The 17,895-nt window shown below is 43.9% G+C and overlaps 1 protein-coding gene across 1 annotated transcript in view; it reads left to right on the forward strand.

Moving 5' to 3' along the window:
• traf4a (tnf receptor-associated factor 4a) overlaps positions 1-17,895 on the forward strand; it is a 49,593-nt gene that overhangs the window by 21,155 nt on the left and 10,543 nt on the right. Inside the window, exon 2 of the mRNA XM_024445148.2 lies at positions 16,881-16,932. Within this exon, the coding sequence (XP_024300916.1) occupies positions 16,881-16,932 (52 nt within the window). The remainder of the gene's footprint in view (positions 1-16,880; positions 16,933-17,895) is intronic.

Genomic DNA, 17,895 nt, shown 5'->3' on the forward strand with positions numbered 1-17,895 from the left:
ACCAGAGATTAGTGAGGTGTTTGTAAGAGGAGTCTGAATACCTCCTGTGAGTTTGAGAAGGGGGCAGGATGTCACCTTTATGTCTCAGATTTACTGTATTGATGTATGCTTTACTTTCTGGCTCCATTAGCTCACTCAGGTTGGGCCCTGGTCAAAAGTATTGCACTACATAAGAAATAGTATGCCAATTGTGACACATCCTCAGTGTTTGAGGGGTGATGGCAGGACAGTCTCTTAGTCCTATGCTATGTGTTTATAATAAGACAAAGTGCCTCTTTTAATAAGCCAATCAGTGCTTGGGCTAGTCATAAGCCAGTCTCTGAGCCCCTCTGCCCAGCGTTGGTTGGCATTCTTCAGGATTACTGTGGCGGCACCACCGCCCTTCAAAGGCAGCAGACGTCGCTCGTTGCGGATCACCCCCACAGCAGACATCTGCCCCCTGAAAGCAAAGCTAGAATTAGATCTACCATCTGTCATTAAAACGTCAGGAAATGCATGTGTGAGGAAATGCATTTACTGTGTGTGTATGCTAATTTGAGTCCAATATGTGTAAACTGAAGATTAAGCTTCTGCTCTGTTTTATAGTGCCCCAGTTTACCAGAGTTGTGTGGGTGTGAGAAGTAAAGAGAGTAGAAGCAGACAGTACTGATCAGAGTGGGGAGTTTCACACCTCTAATACTTTGACAGGAGCTCTTAGCACTTCTTCAGAGGCTAGTGGCTCCTTCTCACATGTGTGCCATGTCAAACCCAGAACCTTCATTGGCCCCTGGTGGTAGCCAAGCCCTGTGAGAAGCCCAATCAACCCCACTCCACTACCTCTACACCTTGGGTGCATCTCAAATGGCACCCTATTCCCTTTATAGGGCCCATAGGGTTCTGGTCAAATGTAGTGCACTATATTGGGAATAGGGTGCCATTTGGGATGCAGCTCAAACTTAAGATCAAAGACAACCTTCTCCTTTTTATTCCCTCATCAAGTCCCCATTCTTAGATGGGTTGTCATGGGTTAAACTGAAGTGCTCAGAGCAGTGATACTGCTGGTCCTGCTTGGGAGGGGGGGGGGGTGTACAGTGTGTGTGGCTGTAAGGGGTTTCTTGTCTGTTTGTACTTTATCAGTGCTGCGAATGTGTTGAGTATGAGGGCGGCTGCAGTCATGCGTGGTGTGCAGCCAGAGCCCAGCTACCTCCCATTAGGATTGATGGGACCGCTCTCCATATCAAACCCCACCCTGGACCCAGATCAGCAGGAGTTAATAAAATTGAATTGATTCACTTGTACCTCCTGCATGCAGGCAGCATATAAAAAAATGTGGGTGGAAAAATGGTCTGGCAATGCATTCAGGGCTCTAAAGTGTGACCGATTTGGCCGCATATCTGACAAAATATTTTGCTGTGCGACCAGGAATTTTATTTTGGGAGCACTTTGTAACTATAAAAAACATCTCCCAGATAATAATTGTTGTAATGACAAGGCTTGGCTGTAGCGTTGTTTCAGAGTGCCCTAGAGAAACAAGCAAGAGCAGATCCGTTAGCATCATGGTTGCACCATTACTACAGCGAAAGGGTCTTGCTTCTAACCCAACCAGGTCAAAAGATCATTTTTATCTTTCTATAGCGCAGGGTTTCCCAAACCCAGTCCTGGGGCCCCCTCTGGGTGCATGTTTTGGTTTTTGCCATGTTTTGGTTTTTGCCGTTCTAGAACTACTTGCGTGTTATTAACCATTTGTTAATACTTTGTTCAGTCACTTTGTTCAGCCATTAACATCGACAGTGGAGCGGGTTGGCTGGCTAACAACCAGGTAAATGTACCAGTATATCAAAATATTTGGGGGCACAGAAAGAAAGGAAAATGGATAGCTTCTTCAGGAGATCAATAGAGAGAAATAGTAATGGCATCTTTTTGTAGGCACTAACTGTACCATGGTTCATTGGACAAAGCTTATGGGGAAAATTACTGTGTTTTTTTGTAGGATTTTTGGATAGATGCCGAAAATAAGGTCTGTTGTAAACACAGGCTTGGGAGATCTTATACGTTTTGTTCTATGAGATAATCTTCATCAGCTAACTTCACTTTTTGTGAAGTTTGAATTTATGTAATAAAAAAACACTAAGCACATAAAGGCTTCATAATTCATAAAGGTCATATTACCTGACTGATATCTCATAGAACAAAACGTATCAGATCTCCTAAACCTGTGTTAACCTCAGACCTTATTTTTGTAATTTATTCCAAAACCCTGTTCCCTCCCTATCCATTTTTCCCATAGGGATGGCTGAACTAACCAGACGTAACTCATTTCCCGGTTTTAGGACTACAAGCTGATGAGCTCTATGATCAGAGAAGAAGAGGAAGAGAGAGGCCCAACTTGGCAGAAAATCTGTCTCCCTCCAGCAAGTGGCGTTTTTCTCGTTGTTTCGCCCAACAAGCAGGGAGTTTTTGAATGGAGGTCAATGAGCGTGTCGAATTTGGTCAACAAAATAATTCATGGCTTATTTGCTACGTGAGGTTTATTTGTTTGAATAGAAGTTTCGTAATGCTTAAGCAATTTAGAGAAAAAAGTTGTCTTGAGATGCTGAGCGATTAACCAAAATGTTGCTTAATTTGTTTGTCGGTTCAATTATTTGAATTCCATTTAGTTCGGTTTTTTTTCAGTAGAGAAAAATCAGATACAGCATGAACTATGTGATGCAGTAGGGAGTTGTAGTTTCCAACAAGCCAATATTATACATGGTAATTAACTAAAATAACCATAATCCATCGCGCATCTACTGTTCAGGTCTGTTTCTTTTACGCCTGCTACGGAAGAGACCGAACAATGCCATCGTGAGAAGGTATAGAGAGCAGCTGTTGCTTCGTGAGGTATCTCTACCAGAAAATACATGATCTAAGTGATTGATAGTTGGTTTTCAGCAGTTATAAAAGTGTGCTTTATTTACTTTGAAGAAGTACTAAAATAGGGATTTTGGCAGACAGCATAGGCAGCAGCTCTAAAGAGATGAGATGATGACTTGGAATGAAATAATAAAGTCACCAAATAAAACTATTGTAATATATACAGCAAATGAAATATTTTATTCAAGTAAAGTAATGCGAATAAATTATGGTTAATAAGTGATAAGCAGTAATGGACAGTCACTACAATCATGGGACTTTAATTTTTTTAATTATGTGTTAACGATTCTTTTTTAAATAATCAAACCAACCTCAAAAAGCAATAACCAACACTACGAGATGGCTTTGCATATATTTATGGCATAAGGCTAGTAGCATAGCATCTCTCTTCATTGAATACAGGTGGTTAACGTCATCAACCCTCATTGAATATTAAAAAAAGGATTACAAAAATGAAATGTATCCACCAATCCAAAAAAAGGATAGGTGGGAGCTGGACAGCCGCTTTGTGGACAACTCCCATTGTTACGACGGAGAGACATGTAATCTTGTCAGTATGTCCATGATCTTTGATCATAGCAATAAAGGATTGACAGTTCTCTTTCATCTCATCATCACAAACCTGATGTTTTTAAAGTGACGGTGTACAATTTTCAATTTAATGCATCTCGATGGGAAAATAGTGCTTCTACACAATGTATGTAGAATGTAGACATCTAATATTCTACAAATGACTTTGTAATTGCAATGACAGGTATTCTTATCAACATTTTAGCTTTTATAATAAACTAGTGTGTTTGCAGTGTTACATATTAGTTTCTAGAGCACAACATGCTTCAACAGTTGCTAGAATTCCTACAGGTCCGATATAGGCTGTACCTAAATCAATTTAAAAAAATGTTATTTTCTGGTGCTCCTAAATTTCACGTATGCACAAGTGCTACCAGTGAAAAATGTTAATTTAGAGCCCTGGAACGCATTACATTTGCTAATTTATTTATCCTATTTGAGTACCATCCAAGTACATGTAGGCTAAACAGTACAGTTAAATCCAGCCTTATAGGCAGTCCATCCCATTGGAGAGGATTCATTGCCAACCCAATGAAGCACTTAACTCTGCCAGCTGAGCTATAGATCACCAATGAAGGTTTGCCAGTTCAAGCGAGTTCAAGGAAACCATAAAATTGCTCAGTTGACAGTATTTTCATCCGATTGACTATGACAAAAGTACAAAGTCGACAAGAAAGGTTGTGCTGGGTTGGCAGTTGGTTTGGCAGTTTGCAGGCCACGTGAAGATTCTGAGGCCCTGGTTCCCCTGATGAAGACTCCATGTCTATAGCACAGTCATATTGATGGAAGGAGACGGCAACAGGGATTGTGAAGGAGTTTAAGCTCCGTCTCCCCTCCTCTCACACACTTAAACATGGATTATGGCGTCTCAGAGACTTGAACCCAATTTGCAGATGGCTGCATCCCTCCCTCTCTCCTCTGTGCTCTGGCAGGTGGCTGGACCCTTTGGGGGGGTCCGTGTTTTCTGTTGCGCCAGAACACAATCGACTTGCATCAGAGCTGTGCCACTATGAGTCACAGTGTAGGCTAACGGTGTAGAGCAGACGCTCCTGGTTTCCAACCGATCAACCACCTCAGATCCCCCTCTGAACAGTGTGCAGAACCTATTCCATGATGTATTCTCTGAGAACTCCCTGTGGCTCAGAACATACGTCTGATATCATATATGTCAGAGAACTATCCGTCTGTTCCTTTTCTTACAAGGATGTCAGGGAACATAACTTTGCCTTTTTTGTTGGTTTTGACATGCTAGCTTGTTCCCCAACGCTCTACTCGGGGGGCTGCTGCCATGCATGCAATTCGTAAGCTTGATTATGATTATGATGATTATTCAAAAGCTTGATTATGATGCAATTCTAAAACCCTTGGAAAATATACGTTAACACATTATTACCCTTCAACACAACTGCCTGCATTAGTGCTGCTAAACAAAGATGGCATTTGAAAACAAATAGATATTTCGCTAACCTTTGAACGTGGTAGGACTGTGTGAATTAGCTCACAGATGGCTTGTGCTCACAATTGCCAGCTCACTCGGAGAAACGCAAAGAAAAATGTATTTTGTTAAGTAAGCGGTGCAAACTAGTGCCGTCACTTGCATCTGAAGAACTTCCATCTTTGTACATTTTTCTAGAGAGCTGTCCCATGATCAATACCTGCGTCCGTAATGCCACCATTTCCCCAATATAGTGGTCTACTTTTGCCCAGGACCCATAGGGCTCTACATGTGAATAGGGTGCCATTTGGGATGCAACCAGGCTCACCCCAGCCCTCTTCTTTGCCCCTGGGAGAAGGAACCTCCTCCACTTTCTCTGTGCATGATCGGCATCACCGAGACACAGTGGTAGTGCACTATATAGGGAATAGGGTGTTATTTCGGACGCACCCAGTGACTCTTTATGGTTCACCTGATCCCCACCTGAGTTATGGGAAGCTCTCATTAAACACAACATTGCATCCTTACCAATACTGTTTATGAATCTTCCTGAGACATCCTCCTTGTGTGGAATAAGGAACTGATATGATGGCCTTGGTATAGGCCTACAGTCGTGGCCAAAAAATATTGTCCCCCTTGCACTTTTTTCAAGTAACTAAGTTGAAATTAAGTATTTGGTCTCCACAATTCTTTATTTCACTTAATATTACAGAACCTTTGTTTTTTATTCATTACTTAACATATCCATTTAAAATAGCCTAGACTTAATAATTGGTAGCACAGCCTTTGGTCAAAATAACTGCAATCAAGCGCTTCCTATAGCCATCAATGAGCTTCCTGCACCATTTTAGTGGCAGTTTGGCTCACTCCTCTTGTGCAAACTGTTCCAGTTCTCCCAGACTTGAAGGGTGCCTTCTCCCAACTGCTGTTTTCAGATCTCTCCAGAAGTTTTTAATGGGATTTTGGACTCATTGCTGGCCACTTCAAAACAGTCCAGCGTTTTGTCTTGAAACATTCCTGGGTGCTTTTTGAAGTGTGTTTTGGTCATTTGTCCTGCTTGAAGACCCATGACCTTTGAAGGAGACCCAGGTTTCTGACACTGGGTCTGACATTGCACTCCAAAATACCTTGGTATTTTCCTGATTTCACGATACCGTGCACCCGTTCAAGGCACCCAGTGCCAGAGGCAGCAAAGCAACCCCACTGCTTCCCTGAACCTCCTCCATGTTTGACTGTAGGGAAGTTGCTCTTTTTGTTGAAGGCTTCCTTTTTTTCTGTAAACATAGAGATGGTGAGGGGCCTCCCGGGTGACGCAGTGGTCTAAGGCACTGTATTGCAGTGCTAGCTGTGCCACCAGAGATTCTGGGTTTGAGCCCAGGCTCTGCCGCAGCTGGCCGCGACCGCGAGGCTCAGGGGGCGACGCACAATTGGCCCAGCGTCGTCCGGGGTTAGGGAATGTTTGGCTGGTGGGATTATCCTTGTCTCATCGCACACTAGCGACTCCTGTGGCGGACCGGGCACAGTGCACGCTGACCAGGTCGCTAGGTGTACGGTGTTTCCTCCAACACATTGGTGCGGCTGGCTTCCGGGTTGGATGTGCGTTGTGTCAGTGCGGCTTGGTTGGGCTCTGTTTCCCTAGTCCGTACGGGAGTTGCAGCGATGAGACAAGACAGTAACTACTAATAAAATAAATAAATAAATATTATTTTTAAACATAGAGATGGTGTGCTTTACCAAAAAGCTCAAATTTGGTCTCATCTCTCCACAGAACATTCTCCAATAAGGATTTTGGCATGTTCAGCTGTGTTCTGCCAAATTGCAGATGGGCGTTCTTATGTCTCTCTCTCAGCAGTGGGGTCCTCCTGGGGGTTATATGATAGGAGTATCATGGTGCTTGTTGAAACTGTCGTACCTTGTGTCTGAAGGTCAGCTTGAATCTGTGTGGCAGTTGATCGAGGTGCTTTCTCCACCATTCAGATAATCCTTTGCTGCAATCTTCCATCAACTTTTCTCTTGCAGACACGTACAGGGAGGTAGGCTACAGTGGGCTTTGGACTTAAATTTCTTGATAATATTACGTACGGTGAAAATATGAACATCAATGTCTCTGGAGATGGAGTTCTAGCCTTGAGATTGATTGTCCATGCTTGGCTACAATCTTGTGTCTGACCTCTTCAGATAATTCTCTGGTTTTCTTTCTTTTCTCCATGCTCATTGCGGTACACACAGTGACACAGAACAGGAGAAGGAGTCATTTTCTCTGATCAAACTGGTTAAATGTGTGCTTTTTATATTGCAGGCACCTGCAACTCACTACAGGTGAGTTCAATTCCAAAGTAAAGGAGAAACACCTGCTTGAAATCAAATGATTTTTAACTACTTATAGAAGGTGTCAATAATATTGTCCAGGCCATTTTAGAAATGGTGTATTATTTGAAAAAAGTGCAAGGGTGCCAATATTTTTGGCCACAAGTGTATATTTTGTGTTGATCACGAAGCTCATCTCTTGGATGGGAATGCTCACTGTCTGAATGCTATGTCTGTCTGTAGGCTATTTAAACACAGTAGTTTTCCCCATGGGTTTCTTCTACCTTAGTCAATATCTTTCATCCTAGTGAGGAGAGTGGTTGTGTCCCAAATTGCACCCTATTCTCTTTATACTGCACAAGGCCCATAGAGCTCTGTGCACTATAAAGGAAATAGGGTGCCATTTGGGACGCATCCAGTATGTTGACGGGAGAGCAGGAAGAGAGAGAGAGAGAGCCATGGAAACGCTGCCAGACAACCACCCACCCACACACTTGTCCTTGTAGTATGAGGCCTAGTTGGCTTTCCTCCACTTGCATCATTTGTGCTATTGTAGCTGAGAACAACAGTAGAAATACTCATGAAAATGTATTAAGAGTGTCTGTAGTAGAGTAGATACAGAATACATACTGTCTGGGTCCAGGCTTGAACAAACTGGATCTTGAGGAACTAGGCCTAATACCTGAGGCTGAATCAACTCTTGTTGATGTCCGTGACATTCAGATAGTCAGACATGGTCAGTTCACATTAAGCTGTCACTGACTGGACATGGACAATTCCAACACCAATGATGTGAGTCAGATATGATTTTACAAATGACATTTGCTGTACAAGCATGTCCTCTATGCATCAGTCAATCAAACCCCGATTAAAAAAGGCAAAACAAAACAAGATGTGCAGTACCAGTCAAAAGATTGGACACAGCTACTCATTCCAGGGTTCTTCTTTATTTTTACTATTTTCTACATTGTAGAATAATAGTGAAGACATCACAACTATGAAATAACACATATGGAATCATGTAGTAACCCAAAAAGTGTTAAACATAGAGAAAGTGGAGGTAGTTCCTTCTCCTCCCAAGGACAAAGAAGAAGTCTGAGGTGAGCCTCGCTGCTTCCCAAATGGAACCCTATTCTGATATAGAGCCCTATGAATCCTGGTCAAAAGTAGTGCACTATGTAGGGAATAGGGGCTGCATATTTGGGCTGCTGCCCCTGCCTTTGTCCAGGCTGTAAACTGAGTCTGCATTCAGCGGGAGCAGGGAATGCTACCCTCCCATCGTATCAGATTCCATAGGTAGAAACACCTGCTTCACCCTGTGTCCTCCACCTCCTTCCTCATCCCGGGGATCCCTCTGGTTGTGTCTCAAATGGCACCCTATGCCCTATATAGTGCACTTATTTTGACCAGGGTTTAAAGTAGAGGTTGACCGATTAATCTAAATGGCCGATTAATTAGGGCCGATTTCAAGTTTTCATAATAATCGGAGATCGGTAATTTGGGATTATTTATTTTTGACACCTTTATTTAATCTTTACTTAACTAGGCAAGTCAGTTAAGAACACATTCTTATTTTCAATGACGGCCTAGGAATGGTGGGTTAACTGCCTTGTTCAGGGGCAGAACGACAGATTTTTACCTTGTCAGCTCAGGGATTCAATCTTGCAACCTTGCAGTTAACTAGTCCAACGCTCTAACCACCTGATTACATTGCACTCCACGAGGAGACTGCCTGTTAAGCGAATGCAGTAAGAAGCCAAGGTAAGTTGCTAGCTAGCATTATAAAAACAATCAATCAATCATCATCACTAGTTATAACTACACATGGTTGATGATATTACTAGTTTATCTAGCGTGTCCTGCGTTGCATATAATCAATGCAGTCTCATTCGCGAAAAAGGACTGTCGTTGCTCCAACGTGTACCTAACCATAAACACCAATGCCTTTCTTAAAATCAATACACAGAAGTATATATTTTTAAACCTGCATATTTAGCTAAAAGAAATCCAGGATAGCAGTCAATATTAACTAGGTGAAATTGTGTCACTTCTCTTGTGTTCATTACACGCAGAGTCAGGTTATATGCAACAGTTTGGGCTGCCTGGCTCATTGCGAATTAATTTACCTGTCACGCCCTGGTCGAAGTATTTTGTGTTTATCTTTATTTATTTGGTCAGGCCATGGTTGGCGGCGAGGGTGTGGCATGGGTTTTTGTATGTGGTGTGTATATATGGGGGATTGTAGCTAGTGGGGTGTTCTAGATAAGTCTATGGCTGTCTGAAGTGGTTCTCAATCAGAGGCAGGTGTTTATCGTTGTCTCTGATTGGGAACCATATTTAGGCAGCCATATTCTTTGAGTTTGGTGTGGGTGATTGTCCTTAGTGTCTTTGTTCCTGTCGCTGTGTTAGTTGACACAAGTATAGGCTGTTTCGGTTTTCGTTACGTTTATTGTTTTGTAGTGTTTTGTGTGTATTCGTGTTACGTTTGTTTTATTAAACATGGATCGCAATCTACACGCTGCAGTTTGGTCCGACTCTCCTTCACACCTAGAAAACCGTTACATTACCAGAATTATGACATAACATTGAAGGTTGTGCAATGTAGCAGGAATATTTAGACTTATGGTTGCCACCCATTAGATAAAATACGTAACGGTTCCGTATTTCACTGAAAGAATAAACGTCTTGTTTTCGAGATGATAGTTTCCGGATTCGACCATATTAATGACCTAAGGCTCGCATTTCTGTGTGTTATTATGTTATAATTAAGTCTATGATTTGATAGAGCAGTCTGAATGAGCGATGGTTGGCATCAGCAGGCTCATAAGCATTCATTCAAACAGCACTTTTGTGCGTTTTGCCAGCAGCTCTGCAGTTTATGACTTCAAGCCTATCAACTGGGACGACAGGGTAGCCTAGTGGTTAGAGTGTTGGACTAGTAACCGAAAGGTTGCAAGTTCAAATCCCCGAGCTGACAAGGTAAAAATCTGTGGTTCTGCCCCTGAACAGGCAGTTAACCCACTGTTCCTAGGCCGTCATTGAAAATAAGAATTTGTTCTTAACTGACTTGCCTAGTTAAAAAAAAAACTCCAGAGATTAGGCTGGTGTAACGATGTGATGTGAAATGGCTAGCTCGCTCTGAGACTTGGAGTAGTTGTTCCCCTTGCTCTGCATGGGTAACGCTGCTTCGAGGATGGCTGTTGTCATTGTGCTCCTGGTACGGAAGCTATACTGTTACACTGGTAATACTAAAGTGCCTATAAGAACATCCAATAGTCAAATGCTATAGAGAGAAATAGTCCTATAATTCCTATAATAACTACAACCTAAAACTTCTTACCTGGGAATATTGAAGACTCATGTTAAAAGGAACCACCAGCTTTCATATGTTCTCATGTTCTGAGCAAGAAACTTAAACATTAATAATCGGTATCGGTATCGGCGTTGAAAAATCATAATCTCTAGTTTAGTTTAAAGGTCTCTAGACAAAAATAGTGAACTATAGGAAATAGGGTGCCATTTGCGAAGCAAATTCTGTCTGTTCTTTGGTTCGGGGCCCTTCATTCACCCAGTCACTGCCCAATGACTCCCTGTTCTACAGACCTCTTCACTCATGTGGATATGGAGTGTACTTCAGATCACTTCTCTAATCTCCTTTGTCTCTTCTCTGAATGAAAAGGTACAATATATATACAAAAGTATGTGGACACCCCTTCAAATGAGTGGATTCGTCTATTTCAGCCACACCCGTTGCTGACCGGTGTATAAACCGGTGTAATGCAATCTCCATAGGAAAACATTGACAGTAGAATGTCCTTACTGAAGAGCTCACTAACTTTCAAGGTGGCACCGTCATAGAACGACAAGTCAGTTTGTCAAATTTCTTTCCTGCTAGAACTTCCCCAGTCAACTATAACTGTAACTGCAACAACAGCTCAGCTGTGAAGTGATAGGCCACACAAGATCACAGAACGGGACCACCAAGAGTTGAAGCGCTTAAAAATGGTCTGTTCTCAGTTGCAATACTCACTACCAAGTTCCAAACTACATCTGGAAGCAACGTCTGCACAAGAACTGTTTGTCGAGAGCTTCATGAAATGGGTTTCCATGGCCGAGCAGCCACACACAAGCCTAAGATCACCATGCGCAATGCCAAGCGTCGGCTGGAGTGGTGTAAAGCTTGCCGCCATTGGACTCTGGAGCAGTGGAAACGTGTTCTCTGGAGGGAGGAATCATGCTTCACCATCTGGCAGTCCAACGGACGAATCTGGGATTGGCAGATGCCAGATGAAAGCTACCTTCCCCAATGCATAGTGCCAACTGTAAAGTTTGATGGAGGAGGAATAATGGTCTGGGGCTGTTTTTCATGGTTCGGCTGTGCCCCTTAGTTCCAGTGAAGGACATCTTAACGCTACAGCATACAATGACTTTCTAGACAATCCTGTGCTTCCAACTTTGACCTTCCCCAACAGTTTGGTGAAGGCCCTTCCCTGTTTCAGTATGACAATGCCCCCATGCACAAAGCAAGGTCCACACAGAAAAGGTTTGTCGAGATCGGTGTGGAAGAACTTGACTGGCCTGCACAGAGCCCTGACCTCAAATCCCTCGAACACCTTTTGGACGAATTGCAATGCAGACTGCGAGCCAGGCCTAAACGCCCAACATCAGTGGCCAATCTCACTAATGCTCTTGTGTGTGAATTGAAGCAAGTCCCCACAGAAATGTTCCAACATCTAGTTGAAAGCCTTCCCAGAAGAGTGGATGCTGTTATGTAAGCAAAGGGGGGAACCAACTCCGTATTAATGCCCATGATTTTGGAATGAGATGTTCGATGAGCAGGTGTCCACATACTTTTGGTCATGTAGTGTATTTAGTCAAATGTGATGGAGGCTCTTTATCTTTTGAAGGAGAGCTGTGATTTAGAGTCCTTTCATTAGCTCCAACTGCTACTAACATCAGCAAGAAATCTCCCAATCTGTTGTTGGTTACTACTAGGCATCGTATAAACAACAGAAAATGTAGTTTTATGACAGGCCATTTAATTTAACTGGAACGGGTTTACATTTTCTCCCTTTCAGCATTGCATAGGATAGGTTTATTGTACATATATTATATTGTGCAAGCCAGAATGACCCTTAGGGTCATGTTTCTGTGGTGTACAAGTACAAGTACACCTCCTGGACAGGAGGCTAGTCTGTCAACGGGCTTGTAAAGGGCAGTTATAATGACAGTCTCATTACTGTTGGAAACAAGAGGCTGATCATTTGATGTCAGTTATAACACATACACACACACATTCATATACACACAAAAAAAACTGTTGGATTTCGGGGATTAAGAATCTCCTGCTGAGATGAAACAAGATTCCCGTTTTCTCCCAACATTCTGGTAGCAGAAGCATGGACTTGGGATCAGCTGGGAGACTAAAAGTCAGGAAGCCTGAATAAAAGGAACTGATGGCATTTAAGATCTTGTTTGTGTAGACGAGTTAATCCACTTCTTTACTTCAAAATAAAATGATTTTGCATGAGGATGAACATTAAACCTCAGGGTAAGCTTCCAGAGAAGACAAGCAAGCCAGGCCTGATACATCTACTTGCCAGACAACCCAGTCAAGTGTCTTGATAAGATCTCTGAGTTTGAAAATACCTCCTCTGAGTCCCAAATGGCCTATGGGCCTTGGTCAAAAGTAGTGCACTATTTAAGGAATAGGGTACTATTTGGGACGCAAGTCAACCTCTCACAGCAATAGCAGAACTCTCTTTTGGACGTTAACAGGTCACAGACGTCCTGCTCTCCAGAGCTCTCATAAACTCCTCTGAGTTGTTTGTTTAGCTCTACACAGCCATGCCCTTTAAACCTGGTTAGGGTCTGGGGTCTCCATTGCAGCTTTCTCTGTGTGTGGTGGCTGTACTGTACTGTCCCTAGACAGCCTGTCTGCAGTCTTCTGCAGGCCAACCAAACCTGGGGGTTTTGTCTTGTTCTTCTCTGCGGCCGTCTGCCTGTCACGAGGCATATGGAGGGTGACGGTACAGTGTTGTGATTGCTGTCCTCACTTTATCACTGGGCTCAATGGATGGCTGTTTAATCTGCTCTCATGGCCTACAAGAGGATTTGAGGGCAAGAGAGAGGGTGCAATTAGGGGCTGGGGAGGGGGATGGGTCAGGGGGTACAGGGAAATAATAGGGTAATGCTGGGGGGGGGGGGACTTTCACCCATGGAGGGGAAATGACCCTAATTAGAACTGGGGAGAAGGCTGTTGTCTGACCAGATAAGGGGGTGATTTTGAACATGTAATTAGGTGTGGGGCATACTCATCCAGCCTTCTGCTGTTTTGGTCCGCGGGCCTGCTGGATCGGATTTTGGCCTCCCTGCACTGCAGCACAACAGCTGTGGAGCCTAGGCTACTCTCACGGTATTAGAGACAGGGAAAGGATGGGAACCCATTGACATTTTAATGTGGTGATTATATTAAAAACGCTATGTGGTTACCGAGCAGTTCTGTCTGCAGTGCTTTCCCAACATGAGGGATTGGTTAGTTTGTAGTTTATCAGCCACTCACCCTGTATAATCATTGACTTTGCTTGTGAGAGCTGTGTTCAAGTCAGGCACTGTTATCTCTGACCTGTGTATCGTAGTAGGCACATATTTGTCTCCTGTGAAACTGTAGCCTAGTTGGAGTGAAACTGTTGGTATCAGTAATGCCGTTGGTTTGTGGGTGGACAGGGTGCAAGGTCCCTGCGGGTGACCAGGCTGTACTGTATGTATGCAAAGTAATTTTCCCTTTTTTCAGTGTTACAATAACAATATTGTTGATCCTCTCACAGTGCTGAGTGATTGGAGGTGGGCATTGAAGTAGTCAAGGGCATTGAACAGTCATTAGTGCAACCTTACTCTCCACTGTAAGAAGGTCTTCAAGTAGTCATAGAAATGGTTTGTCAAGAGAAGGGGAAGACTTGTATAGAAGCTATTATTAATCCAATGCCCCCTCCTCTCTGCTAATGTGCTGTCACAAAGCGGCAGTGAGCTCCACAAACAAGCGGGCTGTAGAGTCGGGGAGCATTATGAACAGCGGGCCAAGCAGATGAATGCGTGGCTGCAGGACGTTCTCTGCAAAGCAGGGAGGGAATAATCCTGACAGGCTGTGACTATGTTTTTCGACTGTCTGCCTCTCTGTGTCAGACAGAGCAGAGGAGCAGCCTGGGTGGGTCCTTTACCTGGAAACCCTTCTTTCCTGCGCTGCTTACATCTCCCCTGTCTAGTCCAGCAAGGAACCCCTTTCTGTCTGTTCCTATTTCCTTTCTCTTTATGGGGGAAGAGTCACTACATAGCCCCACGTACCACATGGCCCCCTATTCCCTATACAGTGCACTACTTTTGTGGGCCCTGGTAAAAAAAAATTGTGCACTATATAGGGAGTAGGGTGTTGTTTGGGATGTAGCCCACAGCTCTGCGTCATGCAGTCCGGCCCTGTGGCTCTAAAACGCATAATCAACATCAAATAGATGAGGCTCTAATGATGGAGATTAGTAAATTATTTCACAGTACATATGAGATGTTCTGCTGACTGGGCTCTTTCACCTGGTGATCGATAGATTTTTTTTTTTTTCACAGACACATTGTTTATTAATTGCTCTCCAGCTCCCTGCTGACAGAGTGACCCTAATGGACTGGAATTACTGTCGTCTCGTAATGCATTAACCTCCCCCTCCCTCCCTCACCTCTCTCTCTCTCCCTCCCTCCCCCTCCCCCTGTCATCCCTCTGGTCTGTTGTTCTGCATGCAGCTGATTCTACAGCAGCTGGAGAGGCAGGCCAGGCAGCCCAGCCGGGGCAAAGTGCAGGATGATCACTGATCATGTGTTCCACCACCACATGGCCCTGGGTCTCTGGTCCACTCCCTGGGGGCCTCAAGCTCTGTCAATTGACATTGAGGCCAACTAGATTTCATGGTATAACAAGAGCCACGGGGACCCTGGTCAATAGGGACGTTGTATGCATCCCAAATGGCAACTTATACCCTACATAGTGCAAAAGTAGTCCCCATAATGAGAGGCACCCATTGTATGACCCTGGGAGCAGAGACCACTGCCCTCCCTGCCCCCTTCGGGCTCTTTGTTTTCCTATTAATCTATTAATGTACTTTAGAGAATGGAGAGGTCAGCTTTTTTTCTGTTGTTTACCTCATACATGGTGATAGTAGGACAGATGGAGCTTCAGGGCCTTGTGGCTTCAACCCAAAACACTGAGGTTATTTTAGTCCCCCTCTCACACCCGTGGGTAATGAAAAGGAGCATTTCACCATGAGTGTTACAGTACCTCTATCAATTGTTGCAAAATTCTTGCCTGGCTGCGGCCTATGAAAATTACATTACGATCCCATATATGTGCACTGGGCCACGAGGAAAGGGAAGTACATTCTCATCTCATGTCACTGACTGACTGACCCTCTTGATCCATGTCCCAGCCACCACTATGGCTCAGCAGGGGGCCTGCAGCCCACCACTTCACTACAGACACGTCTCTTTAAGGGGTGCACACATCGCACCGAATGTGGATTTCCCGTTCGTCTACCATTCATTTAGCGCCCTGTACATGTAAAATCAGTTTGCACACTCGGTTCCCCTGTACTCTTGCAAGGCAAAATCTCAGGGGATCTGCCACTGATGGCCCTTTAAAGTTGCTCTTTGTGTCACTTATTGACTCGCTTCGCTGTAAATCAAATAAAATGTCATTGGTCACGTACACATATTTAGCAGATGTTATTGCAGGTGTAGCAAAATGCTTGTAAGAAATAACCCCAAAAAACAAAATACTGCAAAGTTGCTCTGTCAGCGCCTTCTTTGTAGATCTACTGCATAGTACATCTATGGGCTCAACACGGTGAGCTCCCCCCCACTGCCTGCCTACACTACTGACGTCATCTGTATTATTTACTAGAGTGAATATTTCATGGTGGCATCAGGACTGGGGACGTGCTGAGTTGTTACCAGAGGGCCACCGTCACCCATCTCATGGCAGGCCACCCATCTCTTCCTGCCCTTGGTAAAAGGCAGCTAAATCAAGGCAGGCAGTGAGTGTTTCATTTTTGGCGCTGCCTGTGTGATAAAACCAGAGATCTCAGATCTTAATTTGGGTTTTATTGCCGCTGGAGAAAATAGAGAAGGGAGGGAGGGTACAAAGTTACCGGCCTCCTGCTCTTTATAGGAAGCAGGAAGCTTCTTCACACACGCTCAGATTGTCATCCCCCTGCTTTTAAAAAGAGGGGTAAAAATGAACACCTTTGACATGACAGCGAGAGAGAAAGGGAGGGGTAGGGGCGGGGGAGAGAAGCCCTTAATGTATTATAGATAGACAGATCAGGCTGCAACGTCTTCTCTTTTCCTCTCCAGTAATACAACTGTGAATTTGTGGAAATACATCCCTGGAGGGAGGGAACATGAAAGGGAAACTTCATAAAAGTTAGTGGCTCAGAGAAACTAAGCTGGGTTTATTGTACAGTGCAGTGTGGTTGGGATGGGTGTGTGAGAGAAGAGAATGGGTGTGCGGGTGCTTTTTGAAGGCAACTGGAGGAGAGGCAAGGGCACTATGTGTGGACCTCTTAGGACAGTGGTACCCAATCATAAAAATGGATTGTCAATGATTATTAACGTGTCCTTTCCTTCTTATGTCTTACAGTGAGGGGGTCTTCAAGTGCCCAGAGGACCAGCTGCCCCTGGACTATGCCAAGGTACGGTTAAAACTCACTTATCCACTTTCTCACATGTCCCTGACAGTCCCACCCATTCAAGTTTGAATACGATCTGTGTGCCAGTTAACCAATACTTCAGCCTACAAACATAGTTAAGCCTACAACCATAGTTAAGCCTACAAACACGCCCCAATCAACAGAATTCACCCTCACTTTCTGATGTGCTCCTTCTTACAAAATCATGTCTCTGGGCTACCCAGTAACTTCCCCATACAACACACGTATTATGAATGTAAATCTGTGTGTTGTACCACGTCCTGGTCAGGCTGAGATGAGGCCTTATTTTAACTGTGAATCTGAAGTGGTGTGACCTAAATGGCACTTTTGACCAAAAGTAGTGAACTATATAGGGAATAGGGTGCCATTTGGGAAACCGCAAGGGCACATGAGTCACCATGTCCCTTACCCCAGACCCATAGACCAACAGACAGAGGGCTCAGGCAGCTAGCTAGCCATCCTTGTATAGGCCCACTAATTGCGCTAACGAAGGACCACAGGCTACTCATTCCCCTTGGAATGTCAGGGTTGATGACGGTCCGTTTCTCAGTGCACAAAACAGTTCACTCTCGCACACTACTGTCAACATGGAAGTTTTACAGTTTTATACAGTACCCATGAAAAACAAATGGGCAGACATGATTACACAACCGGAGAGTGGCTAGGGAGTGGTAAAAGCACTCTCCAGCCTAACAGCCAAAGTCAAAGGTTGTGGTATATTTTTAAGTATTGCATTTCTGGAGAAAAGCAGGGTATTGCGTTGATCTGACAGAAAAGAGAGGCAAAATCACTAAAACAGTAGCTCTCCTAAAACTCTTCATCCCGGTCCAGAGAAAGAATACCACATCTAAATCTCTTTAATTAAACTTTTGGCTTCTTACTCCGTCTTTTATTTTAAGCATTTAATCAGATTGTACAGGGGGTGTATGGTGGCAGTCTATTCGT

This window comes from Oncorhynchus tshawytscha, linkage group LG14, assembly GCF_018296145.1.
Source record: "Oncorhynchus tshawytscha isolate Ot180627B linkage group LG14, Otsh_v2.0, whole genome shotgun sequence".
Classification (NCBI taxonomy): domain Eukaryota; kingdom Metazoa; phylum Chordata; class Actinopteri; order Salmoniformes; family Salmonidae; genus Oncorhynchus; species Oncorhynchus tshawytscha.